At 55.6% G+C, this 23,348-nt stretch overlaps 1 protein-coding gene across 1 annotated transcript; it reads right to left on the bottom strand.

The window, feature by feature from the left end:
• Positions 1 to 21: 21 nt before the first annotated feature.
• Positions 22 to 23,348, bottom strand: LOC101445826 (unk like zinc finger). The gene is made up of 3 exons (XM_058286702.2): positions 23,232 to 23,348; positions 22,306 to 22,515; positions 22 to 2,924 (listed from the first exon to the last, which is right to left on the bottom strand). Exons 1-3 carry the CDS (start codon positions 23,315 to 23,317, stop codon positions 2,744 to 2,746), a joined length of 477 nt encoding a protein of 158 aa, XP_058142685.1. The 5' UTR covers positions 23,318 to 23,348; the 3' UTR covers positions 22 to 2,743.

Below are 23,348 nucleotides of genomic sequence, written 5' to 3'. Positions count from 1 at the left end.
TTTTTTGTTCATAGGAGGGGCCAGATGCAACAGCTTATCCTTCACTTTAGAGGGGATCTCTCAACATGCCCCACACTACTGTATGCCTAGGAATTTCACGGAGGTGGAAGGCCCTGTATTTTTGTTGTATTTATCTCCCACCCTCTCTCACGCAAATGCTCACCAGTAAGTCTAGAGCCTTTGCTACTTCTCGCTCTCGATTGTCTGCAGGGACTTTGATTGTCTAGGTCTAAAGCTCCCAATCACCTGACCTCTAGAACTCTACTGACTGGTCGACCTCAGTGACATTTTGGGTCTTCTGGAATTAATGCCAGTTCCGAGCCAGTGTCTAATAGTCCCTGAAATGTCTAATTATGCCCTTTTCCCCAGCGCACAGTTACTCTGGTAAAAGCCTGTAGGTCTCTTTGGGGGAAGCTGGGAGGAAGAATAACAGTATAAATTTTGGGCAATGTAACAGGATCCTTTCCAAGAGGACCCGGCCTTCCCTTCATTCAAAGGGCTCTGGGTCTGTAAACTGTCCCAAGTCTGGGACTTGACTAAGGGGCCGTGACGCTCTGTGCACCAGGGCAGCTGTGGCACTCTGACCTCAGGCAGAGTTGACCACCTTAGGGTCCATGTTTCAGCCAGCCACCCGAATAAACTAACCCTCGAGCCTCTACACTGAATCCAGAACCTCTGCCTAGTGGGCCCATACCAAGGACGTCAGCCCGATCCAACTTTATGTTCCTTCCACATTACCCCACACCCTTATATCCAACCCCAGACATATTTCCCTGAGTTGTCTATATAAACTGAAAAATCATGCAGTTCTTTTGGAGAGTAGCATATTTCCTCATTGGCCACACTCTGTACCTCAGCCTCTGGTCTAACTTCAGTCTAGTTATAGGTCTGGAAGAAAAGAAGAATGGAGGGGGTGGGTCATGCAAGGAATTTAAAGCATCTTGCAAGCCAATTATCTCAGGGAATTGCAGTTTCATCTGGTAAAACAGGATTAATCTCTTCAGAGAGAAGAGTGAGGGCTGTTCCTCAGGGGAGGTGGTTACAGGTTTATCAGGTACATCAGGGTTCATTTCCTCAGGTGAAGGAGGGGCGACTGACTTCTCAGGGCATACCATTACAGGTTCATCTGGGAAAGACATCTCAGCAGAATCTAGGGTTTCAGTGTCCCCACCATCATCGTTATCAGCCCTTTTGTCCCCATTCCAATTTTTAGGACCGCATTCCTTCTCAATTAATGCCCTTGCTTAAACAGCAGATACCCTGTAAGGCTGGGAATTTAGTTTACGTTGTGATTCTGCCACTCGCACAATGAGACTCTGGGTCTGGCTTTCAGAGATCTCAAGTCTGTGGTACATGAAATCAGAGCTCCTTTCAGGGCACCTACAGACACTTCCATGTCATTTACGTGATGCGTAAGCTGGGAATTTAAGTCTTTACTCATCTCTTTCTTGAACAACTGTATCCAGTGTATTTAGAGACAGCCAGCCAACATCATTATACTTTTTACTCCACAAATTTCAGTAAGGAGTCAAAAACACTCTCCAAGAGCCTTGCCTCATATAAGCATCTGAGTAGACATACCCAGTGGTGATAATTTGCATCTCTATTCTGCCTCTCTGTTGCCAACTCACACCATGGACTTCAGTGCCATCATGATCATTGGAAACAGAGTCATTGGTGCCTCTGAATCTAATCAGAAGGAGTAGAGAACCAATTCCAAAAACACCAGAACCAACTCAGAAATCTCATCCTGATTCTGTTTCTCAAGAACCCCTTCCAATACCAAAGTTGTATTAGGCAGGATTCTCCAGGGAAATAGAACTGACAGGCCACACACACACACACACACACACACACACACATTATGTAAATATTGTGACATTTATCATAGGAATTGGCTCAACCAATGTGGGGATAAGCAAGTCCAAATTCCATAGGGCAGGCTGTAAGCTTGGAACTCCAATGAATTCCCCAGGAGAGGCTGGCTGGCTGAAGTAGAGATGGAAACGCTCCTTTCTAACTTGAAATCATCAGTTTTCCCTTTAAGGCCTTTAGCTGATTGGATGAGACATCTGTCATTGCTGCGGCATCTCCTCGGTTTATTTTAGATGTTATCAGCTATAGTGCAATCAACTTACTGATATTTAAATCATGCAATAGCTTCATAGCAACCAATTTCAGGCCAGTGCTTGCATCATCACCTGGCAAAGGTGACATATGAACCTAACTGTCACATGCCACTTAATATCTACAATAGGCCCATAGAGACGTAAAACAGATTACAGGCTACCAGGGGCTGGGGGAGGGAGAATGGGGAGCTCTTGCTTACCAGGGACAGACTTTCTGTTTGGGGTGATGACAAAGTTTCAGGAATGGATGTCAGTGATGGCAGCATGACACTGTGGATGTAATCAATGCCACTCAACTGCACACTTAGAAATGCTTAACAGGGGCCGTTCTGGTTATATACATATAGTTCTGGTTATACATATATTTCTGCCCCCATACAAGGATCTTTTAAAAGCACTAAGGCTGAGCTTTGCCCAGCCAGGACAAGCTCCTGCTCCTTGAAGACGTGACGTCGCAACTTCATGCCACAAGAGCTGCCCACGCACACGGGGGCAGAGGCCACGGGTGAGGTGGTCTAATTTTGTTATGAGAGGCAGGATCAGGCCTCAGAGGAAGAGCTAATGTCAGCGAACGGGCGGGAGCGGGCCCGCGGGTCAGTGGGCGCACGTCTCACTCACCTGACGTCACACACGGGGGGCCGCAGGTCCAGGGGGCCGTGCGCGAAGGCGCAGTGCGGCCCGTTCTTCACGCAGTGGCCGCGGGCGTCCGTCTCGTGGATGCACGTGCCCGTCTTGTAGTAGCGCAGGTGGTACTTGCGCTCCGTGTCCCCGGTGGACCGGTGCAGGTAGGGGCACCTGGGGAGACGCAGACACGGCAGTCGGAGGGGGCACGGGCCGCCGGCGCCGCCGGGCTGGGGGCAGTGCCGGCCCCGCCCCTCCGCGTGCCCCTGGCTCCAGGCCAGTGGTGATTCTGCTCTTCTTCACCCAAATGTCTGTCTTCACCAGGAAGGTGAGGATCACTGGACACAGCACCGGGCGCTATTTCAGGACCCTCCCGAGGCAGTCAAACCACTAAAAATCCCTCAGACACACAACAGAAAAACCTGGGCCTGAGTTTTCGTGAAAACCAACCTTCCTATTTTTTAAAAATACATTTTAAAACTTACATAGAAAAGCAAATTTCAGGGAAGCAGACGTGGCTCAAGCGATAAGGCCTCCGCCTACCAAACAGGAGGACCCGGCTTCTATCCCTGGGGCCTCCTGGTGAAAACAAAGAAGAGACAGCGCGCCTGTGCAGGGAGCCAGTGCCCACGTAAGTGCCCGTGTGGTGAGCCAGTGCCTGCGCGGCGAGCCAGTGCCCGGGCAAGTGAGTGATGCAGCAAGATGATGACGCAACAAGAGAGACGAAGGGGAGAGTCAAGTGAAGCGCAGCAGAGACCAGGAACTGAGGTGGCGCAATTGACAGGGAGCCTCTCTCCAGGTCAGAGGTTCCCAGGATCGAATCCCGGTGAATCCTAGGGGAGAAAGACGAGGAGACAAAAAGAGAAATAGATACAGAAGCTCACAGAGAGAACGGACACAGACTGCGAAAGCTGCAGGGCAGGGGAGTTCATCCGCTGCACTCGGGCTGTATTTTTCCTGGTAAGACACTAAAAGAGACCACCCCGCCAGTAGTCCTGTAGCTTTTGGAGACCCCCACAAGGAAGAGAGGGCTGCAGTTCTTGGGAGAAAAATGGGGGACCCAGATATGGTTGATGGGTGCTGAGAGAGAAGCGAATCCTTTTTCAAACCACAGTCCTACAAGGTCAGGCAAGACCTCACATCCTACACAAAAATTAACTTACAGCGGTGCAGTGCCTGAACAGAGCAGCTGAAACTATAAAACTCCTAGAAGAAAACATGGGTAAACAGCTTCAGGACCCTGTATTAGGCAACAGATTTTCAGACTTTACATCAAAAGCACAAGCAAAAAATAAAAATAAACTGGACTTTATCAAAAGTAAAAACTTTTGTGCATCAAAGGATATGATTAAGAAAGTGGAAAGACAACCTATAGAATGAGGCAAAATATTTGGAAACCATATATCTGGTGATGGCTTAATATCCAGAATACATAATGGAATCCTATATCTCAACAACATAAAAACCCAATTGAAAAGTAGATAAAAGACGTGAATAGACATCTGCCTAAAGAAGATATGCAAATGGCCAATAAGCACATGAAAAGATGCTCAACATCAGTAGCCAAGAGGGAAATGCAAATCCAAAGCCACCCTCAGACACCACGTCATACCAACTAAAATGATCGTGATTTTAAAAACTGGAAAATAACCAGTGCTGGCGAGAACCCTGAGGCCGCTGTGGAAGAGGAAGACAGTTTGGCATTTCCCAGAAGCTAAGAACAGAAGTACCACGTGACGTGGTGAACCCTCTACTAGGCAGACACCCAAGAGAATTGAAATCAGGGACTTGAACAGATGTCTACGTCCCGACATTCATCACTGCATCATTCACGGCAGCCGAAACACGGGAACAGCCCCGCGTCGGGGCTGAAGAGAACGCGGGCCAGACACACGTGGAAGACTATTCAGCTGTAAGAAGGAATGAAATCAGGGTGCAGGTGACAAGGATGGACCCTGAAGGCATTAGGCTAAGTGAGAGGAGCCAGACATAAGAGGAGAGAGAGTGCGTGATTCCATTTATACAAAGTAGCCAAGAGATGCAAATTCAATGAGAAAAGTGAGTGCCAGTCACGGGGGTGGGGCGGGGGGAGCTCCTGCCTAAGGGGGACGGAGCCTCTGTCTGGAGTGGAGAAAGAGTTTCAATAATGGATGGGGTGACAGGAGCGCAGCACCGTGAATGTGACGAGCGCCACGGAGGTGTACGCTGGGTGAGACGAGGAATTTTACGTCGTCTGTAGGCTACCGCATTTTTTTAAAAAAGAGAGCAAGGGTAAAGAGACGAAGGCAACTGAATACAATCCATGATCCTGGGCTGGGTCCAATAACGGAGACAAAAAGGCACAAAAGGCCGTGACTGGGACAACTGAAAAGATGGGCCCACACTAAAAACACGTTAGAGTTCTCGGGCCTCAGGGCCTGCGGCTATGAAGGGGGCCCAGGGACCCACCTCCCCAGAAGCAGGGAGAACGAGGGACCCAGCCCAAGGCTGACCAGCTTCTGGCCCCAGATCTGGTCTGCGGGGTCCTGGGAGCCCATCCAGGCTGAGCGGGGAGGCGCCAATGCTTGCCTTGGGAGCCGGCGGGGGGCCAGAGAGATGCGACCCTCCCCATCTCACCCTGCAATGACCAGGACAGGTTGTCAAGGACACGGAGGGGAGTGGGATTATTTCACACCTGGGGAAAGGGAGGGGGCTGCTGATGAAGGCTGGAGAACAGCCTCTGAGAAAGTTTTAATTACAGGCTCTCGGCCTCCAGGCACGATCCTCTTCCCCCAGCACACTGATCTCACCCGTGTTGCAGCAAACACGCCCTGACCAGGTATTGACTAGAGAGGGCTGCCGAGGAGTGCCACTGGCTGGTGGGCCAAAGAAGGGCATGCGAGGAAACTGAAAACAAGTAAGAGAGACTTTTTCCAGCCTTTATAGCCTCCTTCTCCAAGGCCCTAGGAAGTGGGTCTCCAACCTATCACTGGGTCCAGAGTCCGGTTTTGAGCAATTAACAGGGACAATCCTAAAGACCCAGGATGAACCAAGAATCAAAGAACAGCAGTAACACAACCTCCCGCCACTAAATCCCTGCTAGAGAGAGAAATTAAGTATCTGGGTGAACTCACCATCCTAACCAGATGCCTAGACAGCAGCAAAAAATCACAAGATGGAAGAAATGGCCCAAGAAAGGGATATATCAAAGCCCCACAAGAGATGCAGGATTTGAGACAACTAATTAATGAGTTGCACACAAATTTCCAAAATCAAATTAATGAGTTGAAAGACAATATGGCTAAAGAGATAAATGACATCATGGAGATGTTAAGTGAGCACAAGAAGAATTTGAAAACCTGAACAGAAAAGTAACAGAGCTTATGGGAATGAAAGACATGAAAGGTGAAATAAAAAACACATTAGAGGGAAGCAGATGTGGCTCAGGAGACTGAGCTCCTGCCTACCACATGGAGGTCGCTGGTTCAGATCCCAGTGCCTCCTAAAGAAGAGAGCAACCTGGCATGACAGGGAAGGCATGGCAAGCTGTCACCACAAGAGACACATGAAGAAAAAAACATAATGAGAGACACAGCAAATATGGAGCAAATATGGAGCAAATATGGAGGTTCCTGGTGCCTCCTAAAAAAAAGGAAGACAACGAGCTGATACAACATGCAGGCGCAGTGAGCTGATGCAAGGAGAGATTTAGAGAGGAAAAGCAAAATGAATGAAACAACAGAGCAGGGAGTGGAGGTGGCCTAAGTGATTAGGCGCCTCCCTCCCACATCAGAGGTCCAAGGTTCAGCTCCCGGTGCCTCCTAAAAGAAACAAGGAAGATGAACAGACACAATAAGTGAAAAACAACGGGTGGGGAGAAACAAATAAATAAAAATAAATCTTAAAAAAAAAAACAAAACAGGGAAATGGACTTTGGCCCAGTGGTTAGGGCGTCCGTCTACCATATGGGAGGTCCGCGGTTCAAACCCCGGGCCTCCTTGACCCGTGTGGAGCTGGCCATGTGCAGCGCTGATGCACGCAGGGAGTGCTGTGCCACGCAGGGGTGTCCCCCACGTGGGGGAGCCCCATGCGCAAGGAGTGCGCCCGTGAGGAAAGCTGCCCAGCGTGAAAAGAGAGTGCAGCCTGCCCAGGAATGGCGCCACCCACACTTCCCGTGCCGCTGACGACAACAGAAGCGGACAAAGAAACAGGACGCAGCAAATAGACACCAAGAACAGACCAGACAACCAGGGGAGGGGGGGAAATTAAATAAATAAATAAATCTTAAAAAAAAAACAAAAAACACATTAGAGGCATACAACAGCAGACTTGAAATGATAGAAGAAAGAATAAGTGATACAGAAGACAGAACAGCTGAAATTGAAGAGTGAAAAGAACAGAGAAAGAAAAGAATGAAAAAAATTGGGCGGGGGCTAAGGGAGTTGAATGACAACATGAAACACAACAAAATGCGTGTCACGGGAGTTCCGAAGAAGAATAGAAGGGAAAAGGGGCCGAAAGAGTATTTGAGGAAATAATAGCTAAAAATTTCCCAACTTCCACAAAAGAAATGAATGTACATGTCTGAGAAATGCACTGTACAATCAGAATAAATCCAAATAGACCTATTCCAAGACATATACCACAAAGAATGTCAAATGTCAAAGATAAAGAGAAAATTCTGAGAGCAGCAAGGGAGAAGCAAACCATCACATACAAGGGACGCCCACTAAGACTTAGCACAGATTTCTTATCAGAAACCATGGAGGCAAGAAGACAGCGGTATAATACAGTTAGGATAATGAAAGAGAAAAGCTGCCAGCCAAGAATTCTTTATCCAGCAAAAATGTCCTTCAGATATGTAGGTGAGTCTAAAATATTCACAAACAAACAGAAACTAAGAAAGTTTGCAAAAAAGAATCCACCTTTGCAGGAAATACTAAAGGAAGCCTTAGAGCCTGAAAGAGAAATACAGGAGAGGGAGACTTGGAGGAGAGAATAAAAGAAAGGATAGCAGAAAGGAAAACCAAAAGAACAAAAAAGACAGACAAAAATAAGATAATGACAGGAAGTGGATGTGGCTCAAGCAGTTAAGCACCCAGCTTCCACATGGGAGGTCCTGGGTTCAGTTCCTGGGACCTCCTTAAAAAAACAAAAGCAATAACAATAACAAAACAACAAGCAAAACTATTGATAAAACCAACTCAAGGAAGCTAATGTGGCTCAGCAGTTGAAGCGGGAACTTTGTAGCCCTAAACACCTACATTAAAAAAGAAGAAAGAGCTAAAATCAAAGACCTAACTCAACAGCTGGAGAAACTAGAAAATGAACAGCAAACCATTCCAAAAGCAAGCAGAAGGAAAGAAATTATAAAGATTAGAACAGAAATAAATGAAATTGAGAACAAAAAACATAATAGAGAAAAGGAACAAAACCAAAACCTGGTTCTTTGAGAAGATCGATAAAATTGACAAACCCCTAGTTAGGCTAACAAAGAAAAGAGAGAAGATGCAAATAAACAATATCAGAAATGAAAGGGGAGAAGTTACGACTGATCCCACAGTAATAAAAAGGATCATAAGAGGGTAATATGAGAAACTGTATGTCAACAAACTAGACAACCTAGATGAAATGGACAAATTCCTAGAAATGCACAACTAACCTACACTGATGCTACAAGAAATACAAGAACTTAAACCATTCACATTCAAAGAGTTTGAATCTGCCATCAAAAATCTTCCAGCAAAGAAAAGTCAGGACCAGATGGCTTCACGGGTGAATTATACCAAGTATTTAGAAAAGAATTAACACCAATCCTGTTTAAACTCTTACAAAAAATTGAAGAGGAAGGAAAATTACCCAACACATTTTATGAAGCCAACATCACCCTAATACCAAATCAAGATAAAGACATTACAAGAGGGAAGCAGACTTGGCCGAGTGGATAGGGCATCCATCTACCACATGGGAGGTCCGCAGTTCAAACCCCGGGCCTCCTTGACCCGTGTAGAGCTGGCCCATGTGCAGTGCTTATGTACCACGCAGAGGTGTCCCCCATGTAGGGGAGCCCCATGCACAAGAAGTGCACCCCGTAAGGAAAGCTGCCCAGCGTGAAAGAAAGTTCAGCCTGCCCAGGAATGGCGCCACACACACAGAAAGCTGACGCAGCAAGATGACACAACAAAAAGAAACACAGATTCCCATGCCGCTGACAACAACAGAAGCAGACAAAAAGAAGAACATGCAGCAAATCAACACAGAGAGCAGATAACTGGGGTGGGGGCAGGGGGAAAGGGGAGAGAAATAAATAAAAAATAAATCTTTAAAAAAAAAAGACACTACAAGAAAAGAAAATTACAGACCAATCTCTCTGATGAACATAGATATAAAAATTCTCAACAAAATACTTGCAAATAGCATTCAACAGCATACCAAAAGACTTATACATCATGACCAAGTGGGATTTATTCCTGGTATACAAGGCTGGTTCAACGAAAGAAATTCAATCAATGTGCTACACCACATTAACAAACTGAAGGAAAAAAAACCACATGAGCATCTCAAATGATGCAGAAAAGTTATTCAACAAAATCCACCATCCTTTGTGGATAAAATCACTTCCAAAGATAGGAATAGAAGGGAAACTCCTCATATGATAAAAGGTGTATCTGAAAAACCCACAGTCAACATCATATTCAAGGGGGAAAGGTTTAAAGCTTTTAGGAACAAGACAAGGATGCCCTCTGTCACCATTGTTATTCAACGTTGTACTAGAAGTTCTAGCTAGAGCAATTAGACAAGAAAAAAAATTAAAGGTATCCAAATAGGAAAACAGGAAGTAAAACTCTCAATATTCTCAGATGACATGATCCTACATTTAGAAAATACTGAAGTGGGAAACGGACTTGGCCCAGTGGTTAGGGTGTCCGTCTACCACATGGGAGGTCCGCAGTTCAAACCCCGGGCCTCCTTGACCCATGTGGAGCTGGCCCATGCGCAGTGCTGATGCGCGCAAGGAGTGCCCTGCCACGCAGGGGTGTCCCCCGCATAGGGGAGACCCATGCGTAAGGAGTGCACCCCGTGAGGAGAGCCGCCTGGTGCGAAAGAAAGTGCAGCCTGCCCAGGAATGGCGCCGGCCACACTTCCCGTGCCGCTGACGACAACAGAAGCGGACAAAGAAACAAGACGCAGCAAATAGACACAGAGAACAGACAACCAGGGAGGGAGGGGGTTAAATAAATAAATAAATCTTTAAAAAAAGAAAATACTGAAGTGTCTACAACAAAGCTACTTGTGCTAATAAATGAGTTCAGAAAAGCGGCAGGATATAAGATCAACATGCAAAAATCGTAATTTTTTTCGAAATACTGTTTTTGTGCATTAGTATTGAAAAACTTGAGGAGTAAATCAGGGGGAAAAATTCCATTTACATTAGCAACAAAGAGCCTCAAATACCTAGGAATTAATTTAACCAAAGTAGTACAGGACCTATATGCAGAAAACTACAAAACAATGCCAAAAGAAATCAATAGTCCTCTCTTGCTTACTGACTCCTGCTCTCACCTCCCCCCCACCCCCCGCCCCACTATGATGAACAGGCAAGTAGACCCAGGAATTTATAATTCATAATGGGAAATTGTAGTCTGTTAATCAGCTCTCTTTATCACTCTTCAGCCTCTTCCTCTCTACCTGGGGACCCATGATGTGTTGTTTTCTCCCATTTCTCTTCTCACCATTCCTTAATAAATTACTGGCCTAACAATCAATCAATCAATCAATGAAACCAATGAAGACCTAAACAAATGGAAAGACATTCTGTGTTCATGGACTGGAAGACTAAATATTGTGAAGATGTCAATCTTACCCAAACTGATTTATAGATTTAATGCAATACCAATTAAAATTCCAACAGCCCACTTTACAGAAAGAGAAAAGGCAATTACTAAATTAATTTGGAAGGGAAAGTGCACCCAAATAGTCAAAAGCATTCCAAAAAATAAGAGTGACGTGGGAGGAATTTCACTGCCTGACGTTGAAACATATTACAAGCTACAGTGGTCAAAACAGCATGGAAATGGCATAAAGATAGACACAGCATAAAAAAGAAATGAGGAAAAAAAAAGATAGATACATTGATTAGTGGAATAGAATTGAGGATCCAGAAATAAACTCTCACCTCTATGGCCAACTGGTTTTTGACAAACCTTCCATGTTAACAGGTCAAAACAATCTCTTCAACAAATGGTGCTGGACAACTGGATCTCTATAACCAAAAAGAATGAAAGAGGACCCCTATCTCACTCCCTATACAGGAATCAACTCAAAATGGATCAAAGACCTAAATATAAAAGCCAGGACCATAAAACTACCAGAAGAAATGTGGGGAAATATCTTAAAAGCCTTACACCCAAAGCACGTGTGACAAAAGAAAAAACAGAAAAATGGGACCTCCTCAAAATCCAACACTTTTGCACCTCAAAGGACTTTGTCAAAAGGGTGAAAAGGCAGCCAACTCAAAGGGAGAAAATATTTTGTAAATCACATGTCCAATAAGGGTAAAACATTCATGATATATTAAGAGATATTACAACTCAACCATAAAAAGACAAATGACCTGATTTAAAAATGCACAAAAGACCTGAATAGACATTTGTCCACAGAAGAAATACAAATGTCAAAAAAACACATGAAGAATTGTTCAACATCAGTAACTATGGGGAAACTACAATGAGATATCATTTCATACCTACAAGAATGGCCACTATTAAAAAGATAGAACTACAAGTGTTGGAGAGGATGAGGAGAGATAGGAACATTTATTCACTGTTGGTGGGAATGCAGAATGGAACAGCCACTGCGGAGGACTGTTGGACAGTTCCTAAAGAAGCTGAATATAGATTTGCCATGTGACCCTGCAAACCACTCCTGGGTATATACCCAGAAGAACTGAGAGCAGTGACAAGAACAGACATCTGCACACTGATGTTCATAGCAGCATTATTCACAATTACCAAAAGTTGGAAAGAACTCAGGCGTCCATCAACAGATGAATGGGTAAACACACTGTGGTATATTACATGATGGAATATTATGCAGCTGTAAGAAGAAATGAAGTTGTGAAGCATATGACAACATGGATGAACCTGGAGGACATTATGTTGAGCCAAGCAAACCAGACACAAAAGGACAAATACTGTGTGATTGCGTTTCTATGAGCCAAACGTATTGTGTAACACAGTATATGGTTCCATTTATATAAAATGTAAATGTCAGTGTAGGTATGAGCACGTACACAAGCGTGACCACAAGCGTGTAGATGTGTGCACACACACACGTGTATGTAAGTGTGTAGGTATGCACACACATGTATATGAGCATAAGCATGCAGGGATGAGTCTGTACACAAACATGTGGCCTTAAATATGTAGGGGTGTGTGCACATATATATGTGTAAATTTAAGTGTGTAGATACAAATGCCTGTACACACATGAATGTGTATAGAGTGTGCATATACACACCTGTCAATGTAAACATGTGGAGGCATGTGCACATGCACATGCATGCATGTCGGGACACGTGTGTACACGTGTACGGGTGCGAGCCTGTAGGGGCGTTGCTTATGCACATTTGTGAAGGTAAGCATGTAGGGGCGCGTGCACATACGTGTGGATATATGCATGCGGGGCTGCGTGCATATGCACAAGTGTGGCTGTGTCGTGGTGTGCATATATGCATGTGTGAATGTAGCTGTGACTGCAAGTGTGTAGAGCTGTGCATATACACGTGTGGATGTAAACGTATAGGGATGTGTATGCACATGCATGTGCAGATGTGAACCTAGAGGGGTGTGCACATACACACGTAAATATAAGCAAGAAGACCCATGTGCTCGTATATATCCATGTGAACGTAAGGGCATTAGTCCATGTGTGAGAACATGCACATGCAAATGTAAGCATGTTGATCCGCATATTGTGCACATGTGAGTGTAAGTACACCCATCCATGTGTGCATATACACACGTGTGAATGTGTGAAGATGTGCGTGCTCATACACATGTGTGGATGTAAGCATGTCGACCCACGTGTGCATACATGCACGTGTGAATGTAGGCACATCAATCCGCGTGGGCGCATACACATGTGAATGTAAGTGCATCGGTCCGCGTGTGCGCCTACGCACATGTGAATGTAAACGTGAAGACCCACGTGTGTGCAAGTGCACTATTCCCTCGCGTGGACCTCGCGGCAGCCTGGGGGCAGCCGCACCCCAACAGCACCGCGCCCACCAGCGCCCAGACCCTGGAGCCAGAATCCCGTCCCCCACCAAGAGGAACGGAGGGTCCTGACGAAAAGGCTGCACAGGGGCCGGGGCAGGGGCAAGGTGGAGGCGCCCCTGGCCAGCCTGGGACAATCTGAGCACCAAAAAGAAGGGGGCTTGTCCCCAGCCAAGCACAGCAGGGCACCTCGGGGCCAGACCAACAGGACGAGCACCAGTGAACACAGGAGCAGGAAAGGACACGCAAAACCGTCAGCTGGCAGCCATCCTGGTGACTGCTGACGCGGCCGAGACGCCCCGAGGCGCAAGCTGGCAGGTGAAACTCGGTGGGAAAGGGTGTCTCCATGGCCTCGAAAGCACCTCCCACAAGCGCCAACCACAAAGAAGAGGACAGCGGGGGCCTGGCGGCACCGGACAGCACCAGGAGCGGGGGTGGGGCGGGGGTCTCCGGCCGAGGGCAGGACCCACATCTCGTCTCGAGGAAACGCGCAGCCCAAACCCAGCCAGCCGCCGCCCGTGGACCCTGCCCCTTGGGAGACGTTTCCACTGGAGCGCGCAGGTGCCCCAAGACAAGACAATCGAGGCGAGGGTCGAGGAGCGTTTCCAGAACGCGGCGGGGCCTTCGGCATCCTCCTCGGGCGCCCGCACCGCACGGTGTGGACAACGCGTCACCACCAGCCCGTTTAGAGACCGAAGGGCCCAGTCCAGGGACAAACGCCGTGCTGGGCGCAGGAAGCTGAGGAGAGACGCACGGGGGAGCCGGGGTGGATGGGGGTGACTCAGTGGGGGGAGCCCGAGACCCCCCGCTCTGGCAGCGCAGCCCCTCCTCAGGGTCCCGCTGGGACGCGCAGCTTCGGGCCCGGCAGGGGGTCGAGTGGAGAAGGGAAGGGGGACGCGCCAGGCCCAGAGCCGTCTCCTGGGGGCGGCAAGGCTGGGGGGTTCTCTTACGGGGGCAGCGAGGGGCGCTCGGGGGATGGGTGGAAGTGAAGCTGGGGAGGGCCCGCCAGGGACCCAGGGATCCCCCGAGCACACGAGACCCCAATTTAGGTCTGAGAAGCGTCGGCCGCCTGCGTCGGCCTAAGGAGAGCGCTGGGAGCGCATGAGGGGCAGAGGCTGGCTGTGCCCCGCGTCCTCGCCCTGCGTGGCCAACCCGGGCCCCACGTCCCCGCCTCTCCCTGCCCTGCGTGGCTGGCTGTGGCCCGCGTCCCCGCCCCTCCCTGCCCTGCGTGGCCGACGCAGGCCCCGGGCAGGGGCTGGGGGCAGCAGCGGGGCGGGCAGGCCTCGTGAAGTCTGGGGCCCGAGGAGCCCGGCCTCGGGGACACGGGGCCAGCCCTCCCTGGCCGCGCTCGGCTGGCGCAGAGGCCCCGGGGTGGCGCGGGGAGGCCTCTGCGCTGGGGCCCGGGGCAGGGGGGGTGGTGGCCCAGGTGGGCGAGGCCCTGGAGGGCAGGGGTGGAGTCTGTGCTGCCGTGTGCGGGAAGCAGGGCGTGGACGGAGAGCCTTGGAGAAGGCAGCGTGGGAGGCACGAGCCGGGTGCTGGGAGGAAGAGCCAGGGCCGTGCGGGAAGGGGAGCGGGCGGGGAGGCTCTGCGGGGCCAGGGGTCCGCACGGGGTGGAGGGCACGGGCCCCAGCTTCCCCGGCCGCCCTCGCCGGGCACCGCGCATCTACTCAGAGCCCAGGGTGGGGCCATGCCTGGTGGGGGCCGCGCTGCCCCCGCAGGCGCTGGGGTGCGCCCCCTCTCTGGCCAGCCCGGGCCCCTGGTCGTCACGTGTCTCCTCCCCGCCTCTCCCCAGGATGCCGTCCGCGTCAGGCCCCGGGGTGGCCTCCTCTTGTCCACGGCGGGCAGGGCGCAGGGCTCGCAGGACCACAGTTTGGCCCAGGACCCTGCCCTGAGGCAGCGCTGCCCGCACCAATTCCCGAGCCCCGTCTGGCCTGGCCCAGGGGTCTGCGTCCACTAGGGCTGTCCACGCGTCACTGTCCTGGGCAGCGGCAGCTCACGCACAGACACCGCGCTGCTGGACCGCGCGGGCGGGCCGCTTCGGGGAAACGAGGGACGTCTGAAAACTAGCTGGACAGTCGGGGCCTGGGTGGGACGGCGCCAGTGAAGGAGGGCAGCGCTTCCCGCTGTATGGGGGGGTGGCCGTGTCCCCAGAGGACACGAGCAGGCGGGCTGGCGGAGGGCGGGCACCTGCGGAGCCTCGGAGGGCTGGCGGAAGGCGGGCGCGTGCAGATGCAGCGCAAGCGGGCCCGGGGGCACCGGCCACCGCTGGTGGGTGCTGTGTCACGTCCGGCGATTCCAGCTTTTCTGTGCAATGGACAACGTCCCTAGAGGAACATCAGGGAGGGCGTGCGCCCTGACAATCTGGCCCGAGGGACTCCTGAGGGGCCGGGGCGTGGCGAGACCCCGGCCTGCCGTGGCCAGACCCCCGCCCGCCGCCCTCCACCCTGTGGCTGCAGCCACCGCGCGGACGTCAGAGTGTCTCGAGAACACAGGCCCGCCACGGCCAGGGCACTGGACCTGCTGAGTTAGTGCCTGGAAATGGGTGGACAAAGCGAAGGGCTCACCTGCCCAGTTCCTACTCAACAGAAACGAGCTCACAGGAAAGCCGACCCCTCGGGAAAACAACGCTGCGCTCCCCGACCTGGGAGGCGGCACAACCCCAAGGGGCACGGGCCGGGCCGGACTGGGCGCCGGGGCGCAGCCTCTGCAGGCGGGCCAGCAGGGCCAGCGCAGCCGCAGCACGGGAGGCCTGGGGCCCACGCTCCGGCCGGGGTTTTCCCTCCAGAAATCAGAGACCAGCGGCCCAAGGCGCGTGGAGGAAGGTGCGAGGGGCGCCCGCGTCTCCAGGAGAGCCTGGGGCTGCCGTGGCCCTCTGGCAACGCTCACCTGGAACCAAGGCTCATCCACCAAACTCTTTTTTTACTTTTTAGGCAGCACTGGCCCCGGTAAACTGGGGACCTCAGACATGCGAAGTACCCACTCCCCACGCCAAACTCAAACAAACTGACTCCTCCACAGGCATTTCTAGATCCTTCTGAGCCAAGTGTGGGGCTGCCCCACCCAGGGGCCCGCACTGCGCACATCAGAATCCCCTGGGAAACGGATGTGGCTCAATGGATAGAGCATCCACCTACCATATGGAGGGTCCAGGGTTCAAACCCAGGGCCTCCTTGACCTATGCAGAGCTGGCCCACACGCAATGCTGATGCGCGCAAGGAGTGCCATGCCACGCAGGGGTGTCCCCATGTAAGGGTGCCCCATGCGCAAGGAGAGCCACCCCACGTGAAAAAAAGTGCAGCCCGCCCAGGAGTGGCACTGCACACACGGAGAGCTGACACAGCAAGATGACGGAACAAAAAGAGACACAGATTCCTGGAGCTGCATGACAAGAATACAAGCGGATACAGAACACACAGCGAATGGACACAGAGAGCAGATGACAGGGGGCGGGAAGAAGAGAGAAATAAATAAAATAAATCTTTGGAAAAAAAAAGAATCCCCTGGAGGGCGCTGCAAGGGCAGACCTTGGGCCCTGCCCAGAGCTCCCCGTCTGGGCTGGATGGGCACCACTGGGCTGGGCGGGCACCACTGGGCTGGACAGGCTGGATGGGCACTGCTGGGCTGGGTGGGCTAAGCTGGGCTGGGTGGGCACTGCTGGACGGGCACGGCTGGGCTGGATGGGCACAGCTGGGCTGGGCGGGCACCACTGGGCTGGGCGGGCACTGCTGGACGGGCACAGCTGGGCTGGATGGGGCACAGCTGAGCTGGATGGGCACTGCTGGGCTGGGTGGGCACTGCTGGCAGTTTCACTCCTAGACACAGACCCAAAAGAGCCGAGAGCAGCGACTCGAGCAGGTGCCAGCACAGCAGTGGCCACAAGGCAAGCTCATACTCGCCAGAAGGCGGAAGGGGCCCGGGAGGCCATCACCGGAAGAGAGGGCGAGCACAGCGCGCTCCATCCACACAGCGTGCTCCGTCCACACAGCGCACTCCGTCTGCACAGTGCCGTGCAGTATGCAGCTCCATGGGCGACCCCTGGGAACAGTGCCGAGTGGAAGAAGCTGGCACAAAGGGCAAAAGCTGGACGAGCCACTTACGTGGCACACCGGCAATGGGCAAAGCCGCAGGCGCAGAAGGGACATGGGAGGGGACCGTGGCAGGAGGAGCTGCTTGTCGGGGCGGGGTTTCCATTGGCAGTGATGGAAATGTTCTGGAAAGAGATGCTGGGGACGGGGCACAACATGGTGAGTTCACATATGCCACAGAGCCGTCCACTGTGAGACTTTTCCGTCATATATGTGTTTCATGGCAATTAAAAGAGGGAAGGTGAGGCAGAGCCTCCCACCTGCCCCTCCTCTCGGGCACCACGCCCGCCAAGTCCGCCAGCTCAGTTGTGCCCGACCCCCCCCCCCCCCCGGTCTCTAGAGGGCTGTCCTTGACCCCCAAGCAGCCTGGACACTCCTCACTGCTCTCACCAACGAGCCCATGCCCAGCGGTGCCCACACAGCGGCCACCAGGCGCCCCTCTCCTCGGAGCCCCTGCGCAGGCTGGTCGTGCTGGGCCGCCAGGCTGCCCCTGCTCCAGTCGGGCAGCGCAGGGGGCTCGGTGCCAGCGCTCAGGGCTCGTGCCTGCGTTTTTCCCAAGTCTCACCGATTCCAGCCCCATAACCTGGTTGTGACTTCCCCTCAGCTCCGGACTTGGAACCAGAAAGCCGGGGCTACTTCTGGGGGTACAGCGCCCCCAACACCTGATCTGACGTGGGCCAAGCCCCGCTGCTTCCACCCCATCCTAGGAGCCGGCAGAGTTCACCCCACGGCCAGCTACCGCCCTTTCACCCCCTGGCACGCAAAGCACTCCCGCCGACCCCAAGGGTCCCGGCTTTTCCAACTGAAATGCGCGAGAGGCTCCTTCCGGGGACACGCCAGGCTCCCAGCAACACGGAGTCCCACCCCGCGGTGCTCGCCAGGCGGCCTCAGCGCCTCGCAGCGGAGCACCGCACAGCCCGGCTCGCCCCGCACAGGGCCACGAGGGGAGTCCTGGGGGCACGCGGGAGAGTGCGGGAAGTGGGGAGGCCCCGCCGGGGGCCCGGGAGGCAGCAGCCCCAGCAGCAAGGAGCGCTGTGCCTGGGGAGGCGTCTCCGCCACCGCGGCCATGCGCCTTGTCTCCTGCTGCAGGTCAGTCCTGCTCAACGGAAGCGTCTGCGTGAGGCACTCCAGTGCAGCACCGCTACCTGGCCAGGTGAGGCAGGAGCCCGCCCCAGAGCTAGACCCTGGGCGGGGAGGCCCTCCGTGTCCCGGACATGAAAACAGAAGGCCCTAAGTGGAGGCTGTGGGCAGCAGGGTGAGGCGGGGAGAGGGCCAGCCCTCCACACCCTCGTACCCAGGCCCGTGTGGGTTTTTTTCCAGGGAAAATGGACTCCGGGCAGGGCCGCTGCGCCCTGCAGAGCTGATGCCCATCCATGCGCCCCGGGGCACCCAGAGCTGCGTTCACAGCCCCAAGGGGTGCAGGCCCAGCCCAGGGCCCAGCACAGGTCCCCGGTCCTGCGTGGGCGGGGGGCCAGCCGCCCTCCACGCCCAGCCTGTTGTCCAGGGTGGGGGAGGTTAAAAAAAAAACCCAGGCAGGGGGCTGTTTTTCTCCAGGATCAGTCCTGAGGGGAGAATTCTAGAGACCAGGGAGCAGCAGGTGCAGCCTGTTCCTGAAGGCCACAGCCTCGGGGCACCCGCTGGGGAGGGAGGCCCAGCTCTGTGCAGGGGCACGCTGTCCACGAGGGCCTGACCGGGTGCACCTCCATGCGGGGCCGGTGCACCTCCAGGTGGGGCGAGCACACCTCCACCGGGCCCAGGCACACTTCTACCAGTACCTGCGCACCTCCACGCGGGGTGGACGCACCTCCAAGGGGCTGGCGCACCTGTACCGGGGCCGACGCACCTCCACCAGGACCTGTGCACCTCCACCAGGGTTGGGCGCACTTCGACGTGGGCTCGGGCGCACCTCCACGGAGCCGACGCACCTCCATCAGGACCTGCACACCTCCACCGGAGCCGGGCAAACCTCCACGCAGGGCCCGCGCACCTCCACCAGGACCTGCGCACCTCCACGCGGGGCTGGTGCACTTCCATGTGGGCTCGGGCGCACCTCCACGGGGCTGACGCACCTCCACCAGGACCGGTGCACCTCCACCAGGGCGCACCTCCACGGGGCCGACGCACCTCCACCAGGACCGGTGCACCTCCACCGGGGCCAGGCACACCTTCACGCGGGGACCGTGCTCCTCCACCAGTACCTGCGCACCTCCACCGGGACCTGTGCACCTCCATGCACGGCGAGCACACCTCCACCAGGGCCAGGCACACCTCCACGCAGAGCCCGCGCACCTCCACCGGGGCCGGTGCACCTCCACGCGGGGCGAGCACACCTCCACCGGGGCCAGGCACACCTCCACTGGGGCCGGCGCACCTCCACGCGCGGCGGGCGCACCTCCACGCGCGGCGGGCGCACCTCCACGCGCGGCGGGCGCACCTCCAAGGGGCCGGCGCACCTCCACGCGGGGCTAGGCGCATCTCCACCAGGGAGGGGCGCACCTCCACGCGGGGCTAGGCGCATCTCCACCAGGGAGGGGCACACCTCCACGCGGGGCTAGGCGCATCTCCACCAGGGAGGGGCACACCTCCACGCGGGGCTAGGCGCATCTCCACCAGGGAGGGGCACACCTCCACGCGGGGCTAGGCGCATCTCCACCAGGGAGGGGCACACCTCCACGCACGGCGAGCACACCTCCACCGGGGCCAGGCACACCTCCACGCAGAGCCCGCGCACCTCCACCGGGGCCGGCGCACCTCCACGCGCGGCGGGCGCACCTCCAAGGGGCCGGCGCACCTCCACGCGGGGCTAGGCGCATCTCCACCAGGGAGGGGCACACCTCCACGCGGGGCTAGGCGCATCTCCACCAGGGAGGGGCACACCTCCACGCACGGCGAGCACACCTCCACCGGGGCCAGGCACACCTCCACGCAGCGCCCGCGCACCTCCACCGGGGCCGGCGCACCTCCACGCGCGGCGGGCGCACCTCCAAGGGGCCGGCGCACCTCCACGCGGGGTTGGGCGCATCTCCACCAGGGAGGGGCACACCTCCACGCGCGGTTGGGCGCATCTCCACAGGGAGGGGCGCACTCCCTCGCGGGGCGGAGCCTCCGACCCCAGTTCCCACGGGGGCGGGGCCGGCAGCCACGTGGGTGGGGCCGGCCAATCCGCTCGCTCAGGGAGGGGGCGGGACCTCACGGAACAAAGGGCGTTTTCGGTGGCGACCCGCCGCGGGGAGCCGAGTCTGCCACTGTCCGGAGGCCAACGTGGTGCCGAGGGGGGAAAACCGGGTGCCAGCGGGATCGGGGAGGGTGCCGGCCCGCCGAGGAAAGGGGGTGCCCACGGAGTGTGACCCTGGGGTGCCCAGGAAGAGGTGACAGCATGGGTGCGGGAGATGGGTGGGGAGGAGCCCACTGCGGAGGGGGGCAGGGCGGGGAGGGGCCGGGTGTCCCGGGGTCCCATGCTCCCTTCGCCTGAAACAGGCTGCAGGGGCTTGGCCTTGGCCACCTGCTCGCGTTTTGGTCGCAGGCTGCCAGTGCAGGTCCAGGGGAAAACTCGGACACCGCCAGTGGGCTGGCACCCAAGTGTGCTCCCCAGGCTGTGCAGAAAGGAGGGCTCCAGGGAGAACTCGCTGCCACCCCAGAAGATGGGGTTCAGCAGAACCAGGACCCAGCTTTCATCTGGGCCCGAGGGGCGGTCAGCCCGCCAGGGACCAGCAAATCACCCTGCACAGTGCCACGGATGCCCAGACAGGTCGGGGGGACCTCCCACCAGGCAAAGGAGCACTCGGACCTGCCCACCTGGTGGGCAGAAGTCCACAGCTGTGCGGGCCTCAGGCTTAGGGTTCCGGGTGACGTTTTGTAACCAGCCTGTTCCTGGTTACCGACCAGCACGCCCGCCTTCACGTGGCCCTAGGAGGGAGGTGCTTGCTGCTCCGGGGCTCCCGGCAGTGGGGCACAATCAGCAAAAGGACGCCCGAGGCGATTCAGAGACACTCGCGTTCGCGTGTTACCAATGAACGCGCCCTCACAATCGGCTCAGGGTCAGGGCCGCTGCTGGGTTATGGGTCTCTGCGTCTCCACAACCCGATCTCCTCACCAGGACAGAGGGGGCAGGGGCAGCAGTGGCCCCTCCAGGCCACGCAGTCCCCAGGGTCGGGAGAGGTGATACCCCCCCTGCCTCACCCACACCTAACCTCTCGTTAGCTCAGGAAGCAGTTCAACAAGGCCCCGTAACATAAACACTGCGAGCCAGCTCCTCTCCAGCCGAGGCTTCCACCCGCCAGAGGCTGTGGCGCTCCGAACCACCCCACACTCGCCACTGCTCCAGGAAGGGCAGCGGGCTCCACCCAGCTCCTGTGCTGGAGGGGCGCTTCTCAGACCCAGGGCTGGATGGAGGCCCGCTCCCTTCCCACAGGAGGGTGGGGGTGAGCCTTCAGTACCCCACCCAACTCAGACCCCAAGCCCCATGGAAGCTGAGTGGGTGGCGCCCCTTAAGGGCTCCCCCAAGCAAGAACGGAAGCACCCCCCGAAGGAGAACACCTCCCACTACCAATTCCCACCTATTACGTAAATCTATAATCTGACTTGTATTTTCCACTTTTCCATTCCACATATTTCAAAATAAAGACATCTGTTCATAACACCATTAGGAAACTTGCAAAAAAAATTAAAATAATAGAGCAACCCAAACAAACCCTTGGGTTCTTAAACTTTAAAAAGTGCTACACAAATGACAGTCGCAAATAAAGTAACCTCCCTTACTATCTATCCATTTTTTTTTGATTAAAAATTTAAACAGCAAGAAATAAAACATTCCAGGTGCACTCGGATGTAGGGGAAATAAATATGAGGACAAACTCCTTGGCTGGAAATCAGTCAACAACAGCGACGGCGCGGCCAAGCCCCGCTGGACCTAATAGGAGCTGGTTCTAATACAGGCTCTGGGGAAAACTGTGGCGCAATCAAAAGCGGCACGTGGGACAATTTTGGTTTATCCCCAAGACTCACACAATCCCTCCCACACTGGATAAACACAGGGCAGGCCCCTCCCCCACCGTCGCCGGCGTAGACACGCCCCCCAAAACGGTGCCACGTGTCGAAAGTGCCCAGCGGGCTGCCGACGTGCCCAGGCCACGCGGCGAGCGAGCCCCGGGGCGGCTGCGTCTCTGGCAACGTCACCCCGGAAGGGAAGCGTCCCGGGCGCGGCCGCGCACTCACTCGTCGCCGTCGGGGCACACGCCGCTGGCCTCGTCGTACTTGGAGCAGTACACGTCGGGGCTGTAGTTGAAGGTGCCGTCGCGCCTGCGGAGGGGTCTGCGCCGACGCTGGTTTAGGAAATGCCAGTGGAAGCAGGTGAACGGCCTGTGCTGCGCGCATTTGTGCTGCAGAAACAGCGCGCACTGCTCTGTCCTAAACTCCTTTAGGTACCTAAAAAGACACACAGCGCTGCGGGTCGGGCGGCCGGGGCCCTGGGCGCGGGGGCGACCCAGGCCCGCTCCCCGATCCCAGGCCCGCAGTCGCTGGAGCTACCCCAGCCCCCAGGCGGCGGCGGGCGGCGTGCGGGTGAGAGGCCACCCCGACCCCGGGCGCGGACCGCCCCCCACCCCCACGGCCCCCGACTGCGAGCGAGCCCCAACCCCGGGACCCGTCGCACGCCCCTGGTCCCCGACCCCAGGCGGCAGCAGCCCAAGGCCGGACGGTCGTACCCCACTCCCAAAACAGGCGCGGATCCCGCGACCCCAGGCCCAGGTGCCACCCTAGACCCCAGGCACCGCCTCCCGCCCCCCAGAACCCAGGCTCGGTCACCCGACCTCTGACCCCAGGCGCTGACCCCCTTGAACCCAGGCCCGGGACCCCCGATCCCCGGAGCGACCCCGCACCCCAATCGTGGGCGCGATCCCCGCCCCCGACCCCGCCCCCAATCTGGATGACCCCGAACCCTGGCTCCGTCCCGGCGCCGGGGTAAGCGGAGGCGGCCAAGGCGGGGGGTCGGGGCGTGGGAGGGGCGCGGACCCCCAGCCCCAGGCCCCGGGGCGCGGGCGCGCGCGGAGCGGGCGCGCGCGAGGCCGCTTCCCGCCTCCCCGCGTCCGCGCGCCCCGGCGGCGGCTCGGCGTCCGGGCGGCGGCCCCGGCCCCGTCGCTGACCTGTAGTGGGTTGGCTTCTCCGTCTGCGGGGGGGACCCGCTCAGCGCCGCCGCCGCCGCCGCCGCCGCTTTCGAAACCGACGGCATTTTCAGTCAAAACAATGCAGCGCGCATGCGC

The sequence above is a fragment of the Dasypus novemcinctus genome, chromosome 23 (assembly GCF_030445035.2).
Source record: "Dasypus novemcinctus isolate mDasNov1 chromosome 23, mDasNov1.1.hap2, whole genome shotgun sequence".
Classification (NCBI taxonomy): Eukaryota; Metazoa; Chordata; class Mammalia; order Cingulata; family Dasypodidae; genus Dasypus; species Dasypus novemcinctus.
The sequence above is the reverse complement of the archived record's forward strand: the minus strand, read 5'-3'. Positions and strand labels throughout refer to the sequence as shown.

Coding starts and splice junctions, on each gene's coding strand:
- LOC101445826 (XM_058286702.2), bottom strand. CDS start 23,317: ATGCCGTCGGTTTCGAAAGCGGCGGCGGCGGCGGCGGCGGCGCTGAGC. Junction 22,516..23,231: donor GAGAAGCCAACCCACTACAG/GTCAGCGACGGG, acceptor GTGTCTTTTTAG/GTACCTAAAGGAGTTTAGGA. Junction 2,925..22,305: donor GTGTGCCCCGACGGCGACGA/GTGAGTGCGCGG, acceptor GCGTCTCCCCAG/GTGCCCCTACCTGCACCGGT.